At 52.2% G+C, this 16,449-nt stretch overlaps 7 protein-coding genes across 7 annotated transcripts; 3 read left to right on the top strand and 4 right to left on the bottom strand.

Annotated features, from left to right (window-relative positions):
• Positions 1-373: 373 nt before the first annotated feature.
• On the bottom strand, positions 374-1,792 carry BU25DRAFT_349667 (uncharacterized protein; the record flags this gene model as incomplete). Its single annotated transcript, XM_033703266.1, has 2 exons — positions 374-608; positions 660-1,792. 2 exons carry the CDS (start codon positions 1,790-1,792, stop codon positions 374-376), a joined length of 1,368 nt encoding a protein of 455 aa, XP_033557952.1.
• Positions 1,793-4,711: 2,919 nt separating this feature from the next.
• BU25DRAFT_414218 (uncharacterized protein) lies at positions 4,712-5,933 on the bottom strand. The gene is made up of 4 exons (XM_033707231.1): positions 5,723-5,933; positions 5,497-5,637; positions 5,334-5,440; positions 4,712-5,283 (listed from the first exon to the last, which is right to left on the bottom strand). The coding sequence occupies exons 1-4, from the start codon at positions 5,813-5,815 to the stop codon at positions 5,106-5,108; spliced, it is 519 nt and encodes a 172-aa protein (XP_033557951.1). The 5' UTR covers positions 5,816-5,933; the 3' UTR covers positions 4,712-5,105.
• A 479-nt stretch (positions 5,934-6,412) lies between these two features.
• BU25DRAFT_414217 (cytochrome P450) lies at positions 6,413-8,484 on the bottom strand. The gene is made up of 3 exons (XM_033707230.1): positions 7,953-8,484; positions 7,199-7,903; positions 6,413-7,148 (listed from the first exon to the last, which is right to left on the bottom strand). The coding sequence occupies exons 1-3, from the start codon at positions 8,338-8,340 to the stop codon at positions 6,619-6,621; spliced, it is 1,623 nt and encodes a 540-aa protein (XP_033557950.1). The 5' UTR covers positions 8,341-8,484; the 3' UTR covers positions 6,413-6,618.
• A 1,109-nt stretch (positions 8,485-9,593) lies between these two features.
• On the top strand, positions 9,594-11,527 carry BU25DRAFT_414216 (FAD/NAD(P)-binding domain-containing protein). Its single transcript, XM_033707229.1, has 3 exons — positions 9,594-10,026; positions 10,078-10,691; positions 10,744-11,527. Exons 1-3 carry the CDS (start codon positions 9,840-9,842, stop codon positions 11,434-11,436), a joined length of 1,494 nt encoding a protein of 497 aa, XP_033557949.1. The 5' UTR covers positions 9,594-9,839; the 3' UTR covers positions 11,437-11,527.
• Positions 11,528-12,439: 912 nt separating this feature from the next.
• On the top strand, positions 12,440-13,139 carry BU25DRAFT_414214 (uncharacterized protein). The gene has a single exon (XM_033707228.1). The coding sequence runs from the start codon at positions 12,760-12,762 to the stop codon at positions 13,039-13,041; it is 282 nt and encodes a 93-aa protein (XP_033557948.1). The 5' UTR covers positions 12,440-12,759; the 3' UTR covers positions 13,042-13,139.
• A 143-nt stretch (positions 13,140-13,282) lies between these two features.
• Positions 13,283-14,774, top strand: BU25DRAFT_414213 (NAD(P)-binding protein). The gene has a single exon (XM_033707227.1). It carries the CDS (start codon positions 13,609-13,611, stop codon positions 14,569-14,571), a length of 963 nt encoding a protein of 320 aa, XP_033557947.1. The 5' UTR covers positions 13,283-13,608; the 3' UTR covers positions 14,572-14,774.
• Positions 14,775-14,896: 122 nt separating this feature from the next.
• BU25DRAFT_400425 (uncharacterized protein) lies at positions 14,897-15,852 on the bottom strand (the record flags this gene model as incomplete). Its single annotated transcript, XM_033704963.1, has 2 exons — positions 15,400-15,852; positions 14,897-15,351 (listed from the first exon to the last, which is right to left on the bottom strand). Exons 1-2 carry the CDS (start codon positions 15,464-15,466, stop codon positions 14,897-14,899), a joined length of 522 nt encoding a protein of 173 aa, XP_033557946.1. The 5' UTR covers positions 15,467-15,852.
• Positions 15,853-16,449: the final 597 nt, after the last annotated feature.

Raw genomic sequence — 16,449 nt, 5'->3', positions numbered from 1 at the left:
CGTTATTCGTACCAATAGTGGGAATCATGACATATGCTGGATCCAAGCACCAAACGGTGAAAGCTGATGTACCGAATGTTGTGACGTTCCAAGCTTCCAAGGGGAAGACAACTCGGTCCAATGAAGCAAACATTGTGAGACCATCATGCATGATGGAGCCTCAAAACTCCGGCCAAATGCATGAGACCAAGCTCATATGTGCTACTAACGACACGAGGGTAGCGGCAAGCTGTATCCCCACAAGCCTAACAGAACAGGTCTGACAGCGGAAGGAAAATCATGTACGAGACAAAGCTGCAGTTTACCGAGCAAGCGGGTCTCCCGCCAGCGGGGCAGGCCCCGATAATCAAACATTATTCCCAGCGGGGAAATGCTAAGCTTGTACTGAGGTACGTCGTAACGCTGACGGTTGTTTGCTTGGACTCCCGCCGCGCGTGTTTCGACTGAACATCTCATCGATAAGCCGTTTGGGACCAATGTATTCCATGTTCATCTTCAGTGAAGCGCTCCGGATGAGCGGGATGTGTAGCTGCGCATTCTGTTTGGAAGAAAACCGGCGCTTGATGCAGTCATCTACAAGGGCCATAAGGCCAGTAGCAACGACAACACTGGAATCAAAGTCAGTTGTAAACTCGGCTGATTTGCCGTGCTTCACTTACTCTGCAATGTCCGAATCGGCGTGCAAGATCTTGTCATCGGTGATGCGTAGATAGCTAGGGGGAATCCATCCTCCACGTGCTGCCTCCTCTCGCGCCTCAGTCTGCGTCAATTGAACGGGGCAAATGTGGGCCAGGGGCTCCTTGTCGTTGTCGTCACGGACGAGGTAGTAGGACACTGTCTCTTGGTCACATTGCTTCTTGACTATGCGTTTCCATGAGTAGTCATGACCCCAATGTTCGAAGGCATACTTCTTGTGCGACTTGGCGCCTCTTCTCTTGACCTCGAGGTGTGCGTAGTTAGAGAACTCCAATTTGAGAGTGTTGGTAGGCAACAGCGCACGGCCCTTGAAATAACCTGCACTCTTGGGACGTGGCTCTTCTTCCTCCTCATCTTCCTCTTCCACGTAACCCCGCACCGACTCGTACCCAGAGTCCGAGCGCTTCAAGCCAGCCGCAGTTAAGGGGCGGGATTCAGATTTGTGGACTAGACTGGCGAGAGCTGTACTTGCACGCTGCAACACCGGCCGTTTCTCTTGTGGCGGCTTCTGGTACTTTCGTATCGAGTGGCAGACCTCTCGTCCAGATTCTCGACAATATCGGCGTAAAGAGAAGTCACGAGTCCGCAAATCTTGCATGCGCAGATGGTATAGAGTGTAGTTCCGCTTCTTGTGGTGTCGTTCCTCCACCTGCGTGTCAACTCTCAAGTTCATGTTCCCATCTATTGTTGTGTCGTCGTGTCGTATTGATATGCGCTTGGTAGTAGGGAACAGTTCAGCGAAGTCGCGGGGTGTCGTGGGTATGGCGTCGGTTGGCAGTGGTTCGTGATGGTATTGTGGTACGTCGTACTCTTGCATGTCATCTGGGTCGTTGTCGAGGTCTTCATCTGAGGTAGAGGCGTATGTGTCAACAGAACTGCGTGTTGGCTGCGAGTACTTGTTGCGATCATCTTTGCTTGCAAAATAATCTCGTCGGTTTTCTACTCGCGCGTAGCACGTCTCGCTATGCGGGAGAGACGGCCGTCTGTTGCTGTACTCAGTTGGTGCGGTTTCATACGAATGTTCGCTGTCTGCACTGCGGCCAGAGTGCGTGCTATTGCTTGACTGATGTTGGCGCCAATGTACGTTCCGCGACATAATTGCTGGTGTGGGTATCCGCGAATAATAGAATGAATCGAAAGACTCCTTGTTAATGCAAGATGTGATGCTTATCGAGCATGCGCAGCCATGTATCGCACAGCGTATGTATATGTGGGACTGCCTAGAACAAAGCAGGCGCAGCTATCAGAGACAGCGCGCGGAAAGGTGACCTGGCACAAAGCGGATGCAGGGGCCGGATGGGATTAATAGGAATCCCAGGCTTTGCGTAGGCATGCAGCGAAAATAAAGGCGCAGCAATACGGCGTGGGATGTTGTCGCGGTCGCCTGGAGGGACTTGCTGAAGGGTCGTTGCGGGCGATCCTTCTTCTAGCATCTCGATGGCTGCCAGCGAAGATGCCTGCACCTTAACGCAATCACTGCAACCACCATCTCCTTGGCCTGCACGACGATGCACACTGCGGCGAATCCGAGACGCAGAAGGACGCCGTCGTGTGAAGGCCAGACCCGCTGACTTGCCCCGATTTACCAGCCTCCCTTGCGCCTAACGAATCATTCACAGCCTACCAGCCGCCAGATTCATCAGCTTGTCACCTCGCGCAACGCTCAGCACACCGTTTTGCAACCTGTGGAAGCAGCACATCTGGGGCTGCAGAGCGTACACAGTGCAGTAGCTGTGCGGCTGCAATAAGTGCTCACTCAGCGACGTACAGCGAGCGGTGCTCTGCGACATCGACTGCTTCAACGGACATCGACACCGCTCTATCCGCCAGGCTCCCCAGTCATCATCCGGTACGAACTGCACAAGGCGGGACGCCAAACAGCGGGACGACGCTCCCATGGCTGATCAGTCCCACGTGCCCGCGGTCCCTTTTCGTTTTCGACGGGCTATCCCGGTAGTCAGCAGACGATGAGCAGACCGTCGTAAACTTCGTGGAGCGACATTCCAAGCGCAACACTTCACTGTGACGACATGTGTTGGTGGCGATCCCCCTCTCTGCGATAATCGGAATTATGCAGCAGCCTCCATTGAGCGGCAGGACTGTCGTGGCTGCCTTTCTAACGCTGGGCCAGAAGCGGACATCTATCCTTTTACAGCGCCGTCATCCTCGCAACGACTGGACGGAAAACCAACAGTTCGTAATCTGGTGACACCAGCGTCTGATGTTCACCAATTCGATCACAAACAGTCAAGATCTCTGGAATATCGGAGGCGCCCGCTTAAGACCACAGGCATGCACGTGACCAGTTACAACATCGAACTCCAACGATGGCAACTCCACTATTCCAACAGCTCGGTACTGCGAGTCATTCGAACGTGTTTCCCCTGACGCTCAATCTGAACTCGATTGTGATCCACATCCCCAGGAACTGCCTCATTGTGCATGTTGTTGGGCCAATCAAGGGCAGGTACGTGTTGTCCCAAATGGACACCAGCCACGACAACATCAACGTGCAGCCTCAGACTTCGATTCTTAAACCAACAGACTAACAGAAGCGCTCGGGTGGGAACACGTTCACCCAGCGCTATGGATACAGTTCAGTTCGAAGCTCCAACTTCGCCATCCAATATGCCTTATCCTCCCCCGCGGAATCTCTGCCTCTTCCCCGCCTCATCTTTACCTCTTCGAACCGTCCAGAGCGTGGATCAAGAGCTGCGGATGCACAAGAGTGCATAGAAGTGTGTACTCCGCGAAGTTGTCGAACGCCTCACACGATGGCACCTTGCAGGCAGGCACTGATTGATCGATGTCCACCAAACACTGCTGGACGATTAGACACTGCATTCGATTCGACCACTTGGATGTGTACCCGTTACTCAATTCGAATCATTCATCTTACCCCGCGCTTGCTCGCCTCGCACGCTTATGCTGTGCAGATGCCCAAGGCTAACCTTCATAGGTCCTGCGAGATTGTGTGTTGAGCGATTATCCCTTTACGCACTACAAGGTAAGCTGTATGCACCGATGAATGCCCTGAGGCGCATAAGAAGTGGAGTGCAGAGAAGTCGCCCTCATCCAACGGTCCCACGCCTTGCGTCACAGTTGACTATCTTACACGGCGGTTGTAGACATACGAGGCTCAAGCGGGTAGGCAACATGTGCCTCCACTCATTACACAACATAATGAAAGGGCTCGGACGAAACGACCGACGGCGCTCAGACTCCCAGGTCTCAGGGAGTGGTGCGTGAGGTGAGCTGGCAAATATCTATAGCTATCCCCAGAAGGAAGGAGTGTCGCGAAGGTGGCGGCGGCCTCGTTCCTCAAGTACACACTGCCACTATAAGCTTTGCCACCACGTACAAATCAGATTGACTTGGGTAAGCTGTCAGGCGGGTTCGTCGAACATGTCGTCAGTCGCGCTCCGCTTCAGTTACAACCTATAATAGTTTATGCACTCATCTGAGGGCTTTTCGTAGGCTATACAGCTCGCTATAGACTTTTTCAAGAACACAATCCCTTCATTTGATCATCAATACTATGTTCGCACGCCACCAAATCGTTGATTAAGCAATTAACTCACTGCCATGGTAGAGTCGACTGCTAAAACTTGCCTGACATACTTCCAGACATACCAATAGTATATCTTTGAAGTTGCAGATTTGTTTGCGTCGTGCTGTGTTGTGCTGCTTCGCACAAATAGTAGGGTTTGGCGCAGCTTCACAGTAAAACCGAGCTCCTTTGTGCACCCGTGATCAATCCTTCTGACCCCTGGCCTCACTTGCAGGACAATCAGCCGTACAACGATCAACCTTTTATGGATGGTCATCGCTGGTGTGGAGACAAAGCCCTGTGAGGCTCGGTCCTATGCCAGTCACTGACTCGAGACTTTAGGCCTAGTACATCCACTGAACGGGCGATCATACTATGTTTCCCTACCTTCAAGAGCACCTTCGATCTACAACAGGAAGACAACGACGAGCCAAATTTGGATATGAAGACGACCTGTCCGGTAGTCTGAGGAGCAAGCACATGTGAGGAAGGCAAATCGTTATGCAGACAGCGGCGATTTGAACTGTGCTAGCGGGCATATCAGCAACGGGAGTAATCACTTATGAGCTGCTAGCCGTCAACACATACTTCAGTGTAGATGAACACCCAGGAATGCTGGACAATTGTCGTCGAAGGTGTCACGATACGAAATAGAAGAGGGAAGACAGCATTTGGCGAAGTCATCAGTATCATTGTCTCGTTATGTAGACACAATGGCTTTACTCCGTCCCAGCCACTATTGTGTATCCTTGGGTCGTTCTGGCACCGAAGCCATACTGGGTCCCGCTCACTTTTGTGTTCCGAAACTTTTCAATCCATTGTCCGAATGCTTTTGTCCGCCTCGCGTCCGTGCAAGCATCTAAGCAAGCTGACCGCAGTCGGCGATGACGATCTTGGCCTTGGTGGCACCGCTGGAGGAACCGTAGGACTCGACCTTCTTGACGACGTCAAGGCCGTCGACAACGGAGCCGAAGACGACGTGCTTGCCGTCCAACCACGAGGTCTTCTCGGTGCAGATGAAGAACTGGGAGCCGTTGCTAAACAGATGTCAGCGGTTGCCAATGGCAGTGGACGTGGTGTTATTTACGTGTTGGGGCCAGCGTTGGCCATAGAGAGGATACCGGGGCCGGTGTGCTTCAGGGTGAAGTTCTCGTCCCTGAACTTCTCGCCGTAAATTGACTCACCACCGGTACCCTGTCTTCTGTTAGCTTAATGCTCGAGTACCTTGCACAAGGCACTGGGGTACTCACGTTGCCAGCAGTGAAGTCACCACCCTGGAGCATGAACTGGGGGATGACGCGGTGGAAGGAAGCGCCCTTGAAGTGGAGAGGCTTGCCGCTGCGGCCGGTACCCTTCTCACCAGTGCAGAGAGCACGGAAGTTCTCAGCGGTCTAAGCATTGGTCTGTTAGCTGTCGTCCACGGCTAATTGCCAACTTTTCCTGATGGCGGGGTAATGAAAGGCAGCAAAAACTTACGTTAGGGACGACATCACCACGGAGCTCCATGACGATGCGACCGAGGGGCTGACCGCCAGCGGTGACATCGAAGAAAACCTGGGACTTAGACATTGTGATGTGTGGTGTGTCGTTGAAGTGTTGTTGGTTGGTGAGAGAAGGATGGAGGGGCAAACAAAGCTCAATGAAGGCGGGGTTTTATACCCTGGCGTTTGCTGATGCACGAAACAGAGGCAAGAGCTTCACCCATGTGGAGAACGTGTGCATCATTGGTCCCGATTTTTCTCGAAGCTCTGCTAGAAGGAGCTATGCGTTATTGGTCACTACTTGGAGGGGCATGGAGGGGTAGTTGCGTCGTCCGGGTAACTCTCCCACGCGCAAGACTTGACACCTCCCGTCATTATGCTATAGTTTCTTGGTAATCTAGTGAGCCCAGGAGCTGTTGAGCTTCACTACGAATTTGACACGACTTGTACATTGCGATCAAGCTCAATTGACAGAGTGAGAGAGAACCCCAGTGACGCGCCATGCTAGCAGAAAGGGGTATAGCGCCATGACACGTTCTCGGCGCACCTTCAGCTTCACTCTGTGCAACCTCCAAACGCCCATCACCATCAGCGATCGCCATTAACTACCATCTTAGTCACTCTTACACCGCTCACGATGTTCCTTGAAATGAATCAAGGAGCCAGTTCTTTGTTTGCAATGTTAAAATGCCAAGAGCTTCGATTCCCACACCTTCTGGGCAGCAACGCGGTAGCACGACCAGATGGTATATATAACTGCCACTATCAATGATCGATAACACATCGATAGAAATTATAAAGACAAAAGCCACACCTATAGTAAACGCCATGCATCTCATTAGACGGACTTAGCATCGCTGTCCGGATCGACAAAAGAAAGTCTTCCCGTACTCAGACCAGCACCTCCTTCGCCTCTGCGGCTCTGAGGAACGCCGCTCGCTCAGCCGCATCCTTCGCCTCGGCGTCCTTCCACTGTTGGGCGATCTCGGCCTTCCTTGCCTCGCTTCTGGGCTCGAAAGCCATCTCGAAGGCGTCAGGCTTGATGATAAGCAGCGAGTTGGACTTGTCTAGTGGCACTTCGATCTCCTTCTTGGAGATAGGGTCAACCTTCCTCTTCAAGTTGAAAGCCCACATTAGACCACCGCAGCCAGTGATGGTTTCGTCGCGGGTGATAGACATGCCGAGACATTGACGCTGTCCCCAACCGAACGATGACATACCAGTGATCATGGGGAATTTGGTGAGCGGTCCCTGGAACGTTGGCCACCCAGGTTCAAGCCACCTCTCAGGTCGGTAAGACTCTGGGTCAGGGTATTTGACAGGGTTGCGAAGGAAGGCATAGTCGAGAGGCAAGATGCGTGTGCCCTTGGGGATGAAGTATCCACCGTACCAGTCATCAGCTTCACACTCATGGGCAACACCTGCGACATCTGTCAGTTCGAAACAGTTACCAATGACCAATAGGACTTACCGGTCGGGACAGTGGGCTTCCACCGCATCGTCTCCTTGATACACGCACGTAGGATGGGGAGGGTGGGCATATCGGCAACTGTTGGAGGACCGTTCTTGCAGACGGCATCGATCTCCTCCTGGCACTTGCGCTGCCACTCTGGGTGATGAACCATGGCGATCAAGAAGTAGTAGATGGGTCCAGTAACCGTGAAAATTCCGACGAGAGCCATCATACCAAGCACGCAAGATGCTTCGTAATCGCCAGAGATGCTAGTTTTCTCAGCAGTCTCGAGATATGTCTTGGTGAAGCAGGGTCGCTGCTTTCCCTTTTCCATCTTGTTTCGGGTGTCAACCAGGCATTTCATGAAGAACTCCTGCTGTTCATCGTGGCGTTTACGCTCACGAAGCTTCCAGGGGTTGATGGGCTCTGGAACCCAGTCCCAGAGAGGCGTCAAGACATTGGTAATCGGACCAGCCGGCGACATCTGTGTGAGGAGACCCCAAGCGCTCGGTGTCAAGGGAAGACTGACGGTGTGGTCGTCCCAAGTCAAGGTGGCCATAACCTTGGAGCACATGTCCTCCAGTGAGAACGAGAAGTCGTCTGGGTTCTCCACAAGTCGTTGCAGCCACCTCTTCTGTTCGAATTCCATGATGCCGTAATACCTAGCGTTTGTCGATTCGGTAAGGTAAGAGTGGGTGAACTTGCGCTGACGAGCCCAGTACTCTATCAGAACGTTAGCCAAGAGCGATGTCTGGTAGGAGCGCCGACTTACGGTTCTTGCCCATGAGGGGCAGGTACTCCATGGATCCATAGGTACTCTTTGCGTCGAACAGAGACTTGATCTCAGGTCGATCGGAGTAAACCTTTGCGCGCTTTACTAAGATATCCTCGGCGATGCTCTCATCAGAGATGACAACGAAGTTTGCTCCCAGCATCTTCGTCCGATATATCGGTCCATACATGTCAGCCCATTCCTTAAACTTGAGCCACATGAAGTCGATGGGGAGATCGTGAATGCGTCCGACCCATGGTATCAGTGCTGGCCCGGGGAGTCCACGACAGTTGTACTTGGCATTGTATTTCGAGACGACATCGATGAGAGCGTATACGAGAAAGCCAACGACGGCAACGCCAACGGCGTATGCTGTTAATGGATGCATCCTTCTGGGGTTGAATATCAAGGCCAGAGAGTGTCAAAGGTACGGCAACGGTTGTACTGGGCCACAAAGGCGGACAAGCAGCTAGATATCACACCCGAATGCTTTAATAAGCAAGCATCTTGTCCGGGTCCCCAGGTACTGGAACCGTCAGATTCTGACAGGGCTGCATGGCGCAGTGACACCTAGCACGCCGCTACTTGGCTCTTTTGTGGCTTTAAGGTCAGACTGATTGCCCAAACAATGTAGGTTCAGGGGTGCGGATTGCCAGCCGCCAATGAAAGCATTAGGAAAATAATCGACTCCTTGATAGCTGCCACGGTTTCCAAGAGATCGAGGCAAATTGATGCCAACATCGATCAACAACACGCGCCGACTGGCCGACTTGGACAGCTGAAGTCGGGATTACCGGCGCCGACCATGACATGTTCATATCGTCAAGACATGTTTCAGTGTATTGTAACGCAAGGCCGAGCGCGCATGCTGATCGTCATCATATAACGCAGACTGAGCCACCAATTGCCGCCTCCTGTTCCTGAGATTGCGAACTTGTCGACCTCGCCAAATCTTTGGTAGGCTAGAATAACCGATTATTGTCCAGATCAACCATATCATCATGGTCCACATGAAGGCTTGAAGCGTTACTGACAGATACCAAGCTTTAGAGCGGCAGTTGCACAACGATCGTCCCGTCACTATCTGGGGCTATGACCATGATGACCTCAGCAAGCTCAGCAAGCTCACAATGTATCATGAATAGCAACCCGTTTTCGATCACTCTCAGCACTGCGTCTTGAACACGGTTTCCGCCAGTCGGCTCTCTGCGCGAAGCATATTTCCAAGGACGGCATCTGAGTTCAGTTGCTCATCAAGACACACCATTCTGTAAACCTTGATTATTAGGCTCTTGCGTGTAAGCGTCATCAGGGAACTGGATTACAAGCGTGTGTTACGCGCGACTACACGCGACTACACGCCCCAGATGGAAGAGCCCACACACGTGGGTGGGGAAACGATCTGTCATACGGTTGCACCAGATGAGAGCTTGCCCAGACTATTTTCTGATGACTGTTTGTTGCAACGAACAAAACAGCCTCAATCCAAGGTGTAAGTTTAGCGTACCGTTGTGCAGTCTTGGCCTCTCGGACTTGGGTGTGGGGAACCATAGCGTGAGCACTGACCCCTGTCAGCCTGATGAACTAACTCGACGAAGACCATCCCTGTCAACGACATCATGGATCTTTGCGTGCCTGGACATCTCCGCCAAGTATGCCTATCATCGGCGGATTTTCTGGGCACGTTGTTCCGCGAGCGAAAATAAACATCGCCATCGCAACCCGGCTAGTCGGAAGTCCGATGGCTTCGGCAACCCACGCTGGGGTCCCCAAAGCCGAGTAGTGCTCGCGCGACCCTTAAGATGGATACAAAAGACTCTGAGGCTGGTGGTGTCTGTTTGACTTCACGTCGTCACGTTACGCATCAGAAGAGCCAAAACTGCGAACATGCCTCACGCACTTACGTCTCGCGACTCCAACATGGAGGCTAAGCCTCTGGGGTCCTACGAGAAGACTGGAATCGATGTCTTGATCGTAGGTACTGGTCTGGCCGGTCTCGTTGCCGCGCTCGAATGCACACGCAAAGGACACAATGTTCGCGTCCTGGAGAGGAATGCAGACATCAACACAGCTGGTGAGCACTACGAAGACTCTACGTGACGACCAAAGCTTATCTTATACTCAGGTGACATGTACTTCATGGGTCTCAGCGCAACACGCTTCCTGAAGCATTGGCCAGAACTCCTCGAGGAGTACAAGAGAATTTCGCTCCACAATGCCTGGATTGAGACCTTCAAGCACTCCGGCGAGGTTGTCATTCCTCCCAAGAAGGTCGCCGACCGTTTGCGAGCGCAGGGGCTGGATCCCGACACACCACCTGGCGAGTTTCAGATGCGCCCACTCGTCTACCGTATGTTCGTCACCGCAGTAGAGAAGCTCGGTGTCTCAGTCGAGTTCAACCGCAAGATCGTAGACTACTTTGAGGACGAGTCGACTGGCAAGGGTGGATGCACAACAGATGATGGAAAGAAATACGAGGCTGACATTGTCATCGCGGCCGATGGTGTAGGATCCAAGAGTCAGAAGTTAGTTGGTGGTCAAGTTCGCGCCCAGCCGTCTGGACGTGCTATGTGGCGCGCTGCCTTCCCCATTCAGGAGCTCGACAAGAACCCCAAGGTCAAGGAATTCTTCAAGATGATGCCCGGCAACGAGCCCATTGTGAGGACATGGTTGGGCCCATCCACTTACGCTCTGACATTGACTCGTGAGGATGTCATGGTCTGGATCATGAACCACGATGTATGTGCCGCTGTTCGAATCTTACCTATCGATCACAGTCTGACACACGCAGGTCACCGGTACCGAGAAGGAGAGTTGGAACAACACCATCGACAAGGAGGAGGTTCTAGACGGTATGGACAAGATGGCTGGCATGGAGAAGGTCAAGTGGGCACCCATCTTCAAGGAGCTCGTTGAGGTCACACCACCCAACACCATTGTGAACTTCGAGCTTCTCTGGAGAAACCCTCAACCCGTTTGGGCTTCTCCTGCTGCCCGCGTCATCCAGATCGGCGACGCTGCGCACTCATATCTTCCAGCCTCTGGCAACGGAGCCACACAAGCCATCGAAGATGCTATCTCGATTGCCTCATGTTTACAGATCGGTGGCAAGGGGAACATTCCTCAGTCTGTCCGCGTTCACCTCCGCTTCCGCTTCATCCGCAACTCATGCGCACAGAAGCTCGGCTTCTCCAACGCCGAACTTCTCCAGGACACCGACTGGGACAAGGTCAAGCTCGACCCGCGTCGCGCTGCACCCAAGCTGCCTAAGTGGGTGTGGTCGCATGACCCCGAGGCGTACGCTTACGAGAACTACCACAAAGCTGCTGAGAGCATCAAGAAGGGCATCAATATGGCAGATGAAGACAGCTATGAGCCGAACTACCCCAAGGGTTACAAGTACGAGCCCTGGAACATCGAGAAAATTATGGAGGACATGAGGGCTCACAAGCCTATCGACCTTGGTCCTGGTGACTGGGAGTAAATGTCCATGGCTTTGGTCATCGGCAATCACGAAGCTTGCATGCATTAGGAGTTATACAGCGATAAATCAGTATTCATAATCACGAACGACATAAGTCATTACTGTTTACGCACCCCGGTGGTGATCGAAGCACCAGATGTGCATGTGCTCAACATCTCCAAAGATTTTTGCAAGGACTTGTTGCACAAATTGCAGTATTCAGCTTTTGCAAAGCTCACTGTCGATCGTAGTCCTACTTTTAGACTTTCCTACTAGACTCGAAACCATTTCAGGCTTGCTGACACCAAACGCATTTGCCTATTCAGACCTCGCTCTGAAGGCTTTACAGCTTACTGCATATCATCAGTTCATGTTCATCGCCTCAGGCATATCGCATAACTTCACATGAAAGTGCAACCCGACCACCAATCAACTCACAGCGGACCAGCGAGCTGCCATTTCGGTGCTTACGGAGCGCCGACCTGCAGAAGCAAGGGCACGTGCATACCCGAGACACGGGCGCTGATTCTGCAGCTTCCGCCGGCTCTCCAACGGATATGCAAGCCACGGTTCCGAGTGTGGAGGCTCACAGAAGTGTGTCTAGGGAGGGAACAGAGTCAATGGCGTCGGCCTGATTCGCTAGCGCTATCTGGAGGCTCAACGTCGGGGTGCTGCATCAAAGAAAGAACAAGACGTGAAAAAGAGGAGGTTTGAGCAAGATATCGTCAGAAATAGCATCGACGTAAAGTGCGATGCTGGTTTGGGATGGATGTTCATCCATGGATCATAGCGGGTTATGTGATAACCAACTGAAAACATTTCGAACACATGAGCTGTGTCGGCAAAGACATGTTCAACTTCGGCGCAGTACAGCGGTCATGGCAGGAGATACGATGTCATCCCCATATGTCCGTGACATTGCAACCAGTGAATTGACATACACGTGACTTGCATCGAGCACTGTTACATGACCTTCAGGCCTTCAGTCAGTATTGTCAAGTCTTCAAGTTTTCAGAACCAGACCATACCATACGCCGTATATACGCAGCATTGTCGAACCTCAAGTTCAGCCCTTCAGAGATCCGCTTCGCAACAATTGCAGCGCTCGTACCCACAATATACTTCCTTCTGCCAGCTAAGAAGCAAGACTCGATATAACATGTCAAAACTTTCAATAAGTTCATCAAGATCTACTCAACACTACGCCCAGAAGCCCTGGTGTCAACAGCAACCCGCGACTTCACACACGCCATCCTACCAGCCTCTCTCAACCTAACATCACGGCCAGTCAACGCCTTCAAAGGACATGCTGAAAAGATCTTCTCACTATTTGAGAGCTTTGAGATGATGCCACAGTCAAATGGGAAGGGAGATGCAGTGCATTCCTCGAAAGAGACTCATATGGTTACGGCGCGTTGCAAGATGGGTGTGAAGGTCAACGCAGAGGGCGAGATGGGGCAGAAGTTGATCGCTAGTGGACTCATGGAGTGGTGGACGGAGTGTGTGCTTTTCGTGCAGATGAGTCCGGATGGGAAGAGGATTGTCGAGGTTCGGGAGTTTGTGCACAGTGTGAAGGCGGAGGAGCTCAAGCAGAGGCTGTCAGGGATGCTGAGGAATAAGGACTAAGCTGCACTGATGACCATCCTAGATTGTGATCGCGAGTGTTCAACAGTAAGAGAACTGCAAGAGTGCTTTTTGATACAACTTCAACAGCTCGACCGTAGCGACCAATGCATGTCAGCCTCGTCGAGGAGAAATGGCGGATATTTGCTCTGTTCAGGCCGCATTCTAGCGTCGCGCCTTCCCCAATTGAAGCAGCTAGTAACGAACTGCCCGATCCTACCGACTGCTCCCTCACCCTAAGCATCTTTGCCATCCAGTCGTTATCGGACTTCCGACAGCTGGTCATTGACCGATTTGCCGACGCGTTGTTTGTGATACGCGCACTTGTGAGGACGCACTTTAGCGGGGATACGCCGACTCAACCGCAGAACGGCCGCAGTGTGGAGTGCGGAGCCGTATGATGCCGTCTCGTGAGGCTCGCAGGGCGTTCATATCCTTAACAATGCCCAGAAGCTTTCATTGTTCTGCGTTTCGACCCTGGTCACTGGCACCGAACAAGCTCAGTATACACTAAGGATCAATACTTCCAAATTGTACCAAGTACACCTCGATACCGACAAGCAATCCGCTATGGCCGCCACCAAAGCCATCCTCATCACCGGTGCTACGGGAAAGCAGGGCGGTTCCGTTCTGAACCAGCTTGCAAGCCACCCTACCGCTTCCCAATTCACGCTCCTGGCTGTAACCCGTGATGCGAGCAGCGCCTCAGCCAAGCGCATCGAGGAGCGTCACCCCAAGGTCTTGCTCGTGCAAGGTGATTTGAACGATGTACCGGGACTCTTCGCTTCCGCCAAATCCACACTCAAGGAAGCTGGAAAGCCAGAGCAGATTTGGGGTGTGTACTCGGTCCAGATCTCAATGGGCCCTGGTGTCACTACAGACTTCGAAGTCAAGCAGGGCTCCGACTTGATCGACGAGTCCATTAAGGAGGGTGTGACACACTTTGTCTACTCGAGTGTAGACCGCGGCGGCAACGAGCACAGCTTCAACAACCCAACTCCAATCCCGCATTTCCAGACGAAGCAGGAGATCGAGAAGCACCTCCTCGAGAAGGCTGGCAAGAAGGGCGAGAAGATGGGCTGGACTATCTTGAGGCCTGTTGCCTTCATGGACAACCTCGAACCTGGAATGAAGTCCAAGGTCTTCCTCACTGCACTGAGGGATACCTTGAAGGGCAAGTCGAACCAATGGGTATCCGTTGAGGACATCGGCATCTTTGGTGCTATGGCCTTCAGGGAGCCCAAGGAGTGGAATGCACGCGCCGAGGGTCTTGCTGGCAGCGAGCTCACAATGGACGAGATGAATGGATGCTTCGAGAGGGCAATCGGTCAGCCGGTACCGTATGCATTCAGCTTCATGGGTTCGGCGCTCATGTGGGCGGTTACCGAGGTCAACGTCATGATCAACTGGTTCGCAGACGAGGGCTATGGTGTTGATATTGCCAAGCTGAGGAAAGAACAGCCACAGCTTTGTGACTTCGAGAGGTGGCTGAAGGAGAGGAGCGGTTGGAAAGACCAGGCAATCAAGAACTAGGTCGTGGCATGAGGAGCATCTGGCGTTCGGTCTATCTCATAGTACTTAATGACGAAATTGATTGAAACCTCACACTACGTCGAAACTTTTGCTGGTAAATCGTAGGGCTTATTGTGAGGCAGGCTCGATGCCTCAATTTCGGACAGCACTGGGATATACGTCTCCACATTCACACCAACAACATATTCACGAGACAAATAATGATGGTAGTTGGTGAATTTGATACAATTTGCTATCCTAACCCCAATCGCCAGGTAACATCCCAAAGGTACACAAATGCTTAAAGTGTCGTACAGACATCTTCCTCCTTGCCTCGACCGATCATTTAGGCAAGCAACTGGTACAGAGCCAAGCTGCCAGCAATCACCGGTGTAACAAGCCTCAGCCTGTTCCAACTCGCCCACTTCTTTGCAACAGTCTCTGCCTCCTTCAATTCCGTGTCGCTCGCACGTCCAGCAAGAGCCTCGAGCTTGTCGTTCAGAGGCTGCATATTCTTCGCAGAATGAACAATGGTCATCAGGTGCATGGCAGCTGCGACGGCGAACAACTTCCAGTCGTTACGAGCGAGGATGCCCTGCTTGTACGTAGCGTATCCTGCGTATGCATAGCCCAAAAAGCCAAGGGCGGAGATTGGGCGGAAGAATTGATTGCCGACTGTCCAGCAAAGAGGCCATTGGCGGCCGAGAAGACGTGCACGCTCCTTGTGCTCGGGCGAGCTTGGGGGTGGGAAGTTGACGAGAAGCGCTGGGACTGTCATGAAAGACTGTGTGATCGCATTTCCTGGTCTTGTCAATCCTATTCGCGATTGCAAGCTTTCAGTTGTCTTACCAGCGAGGATGAAGGAGAACGTGATGCAGGTGCCTGCCACGCCCTTGACGATGAAGTTGTCAGACATTGTTGCGGTGTTCGATTATTTCGAAGTCTCGAAGATGACAATGGGCAGAAAATGAGAATTAGAGAGCGCAATGGAGGAAACAATCTGATCTTGAATTCCTCGTCAACAAGACCCTCAAACATAAACACTCGGAACCGCGACGCGACCGACAGGCATCTCCGTTCCGAACGACTAAGATGGCTTTCCCGAGATGTCAATCGACCACAACTCCAGAAGTGACGTGATCAACCCGTTCTTGGTCAGCTATCGGTTCCCCAACGTCCGCTGCGGACTTCAGGCGACAGCGATTGGATGGCGCTCGTTTACATCATGATTGGTGAGTCTCACTGCTGCCTTCGAGCTGACTGCTTGTCAGATCATGAGTGCGCTCTCGAACTATTTTTGGCCTGTGAGAGTTGATGAGCAGATGTCACGTTCCTTACAGATGTGAATTTGAGCGAGCTGTGGCAAGGCTGCGCTCGAAGCTGAAGGTGTGTGATCACTAAGCAACGTTAATCACGGCTGTACTAGTGTCAAATACTCTTCTGTTGCCTTCTCGATTCTCTACTTTCTACAAACACCCTGCGCAATTCATCTCGAGCTTCCATGTCACAGTGCTTCGGCTTCGAGATGGTCCGATCTCGTCCGCTGTGATGGTGTACGCTTCTCATCCCGTATGGGTCCCAAGGCGCAAAGCTTTTGTAGAGACTTCGAGCAGCTTCTGGACTATTGACACTTTCGTCAGATTCATCCCAATTTGGCCATTTTATATGCACTCTGTCTCGTCGCTAGAATCAAGAGTTTGGATACAGAGAGGTTTTTCCTTTCGCTTATTATCATCTCGGCTTGAAATCTCCTCGAAACCGATGGCTCCCTTGATTACAGACAGTTTTCCAGAGCTTGGTTCAGTTCCGCATCTCGCGATTCATCAACGGCACGTATTTCCATTATATGACACACGCGAACATTCCGAAAGCTATCGAGCGCGACCTCAAGAAGTCTGA

Source organism: Macroventuria anomochaeta (assembly GCF_010093625.1).
Source record: "Macroventuria anomochaeta strain CBS 525.71 unplaced genomic scaffold BU25scaffold_35, whole genome shotgun sequence".
Lineage (NCBI taxonomy): Eukaryota > Fungi > Ascomycota > Dothideomycetes > Pleosporales > Didymellaceae > Macroventuria > Macroventuria anomochaeta.
The sequence above is the reverse complement of the archived record's forward strand: the minus strand, read 5'-3'. Positions and strand labels throughout refer to the sequence as shown.

Excerpts from the sequence above, each read along its gene's own strand:
- BU25DRAFT_414218 (XM_033707231.1), bottom strand. The coding sequence starts at position 5,815 with ATGTCTAAGTCCCAGGTTTTCTTCGATGTCACCGCTGGCGGTCAGCCC. Across the intron at positions 5,638-5,722 it reads GTGGTGATGTCGTCCCTAAC|ACCGCTGAGAACTTCCGTGC; the intron begins GTAAGTTTTTGC and ends ACCAATGCTTAG. Across the intron at positions 5,441-5,496 it reads GTGACTTCACTGCTGGCAAC|GGTACCGGTGGTGAGTCAAT; the intron begins GTGAGTACCCCA and ends AACAGAAGACAG.
- BU25DRAFT_414217 (XM_033707230.1), bottom strand. The coding sequence starts at position 8,340 with ATGCATCCATTAACAGCATACGCCGTTGGCGTTGCCGTCGTTGGCTTT. Across the intron at positions 7,904-7,952 it reads GCCCCTCATGGGCAAGAACC|AGTACTGGGCTCGTCAGCGC; the intron begins GTAAGTCGGCGC and ends ACGTTCTGATAG. Across the intron at positions 7,149-7,198 it reads GAAGCCCACTGTCCCGACCG|GTGTTGCCCATGAGTGTGAA; the intron begins GTAAGTCCTATT and ends CAGATGTCGCAG.
- BU25DRAFT_414216 (XM_033707229.1), top strand. The coding sequence starts at position 9,840 with ATGCCTCACGCACTTACGTCTCGCGACTCCAACATGGAGGCTAAGCCT. Across the intron at positions 10,027-10,077 it reads TGCAGACATCAACACAGCTG|GTGACATGTACTTCATGGGT; the intron begins GTGAGCACTACG and ends TCTTATACTCAG. Across the intron at positions 10,692-10,743 it reads TCTGGATCATGAACCACGAT|GTCACCGGTACCGAGAAGGA; the intron begins GTATGTGCCGCT and ends TGACACACGCAG.
- BU25DRAFT_414214 (XM_033707228.1), top strand. The coding sequence starts at position 12,760 with ATGATGCCACAGTCAAATGGGAAGGGAGATGCAGTGCATTCCTCGAAA.
- BU25DRAFT_414213 (XM_033707227.1), top strand. The coding sequence starts at position 13,609 with ATGGCCGCCACCAAAGCCATCCTCATCACCGGTGCTACGGGAAAGCAG.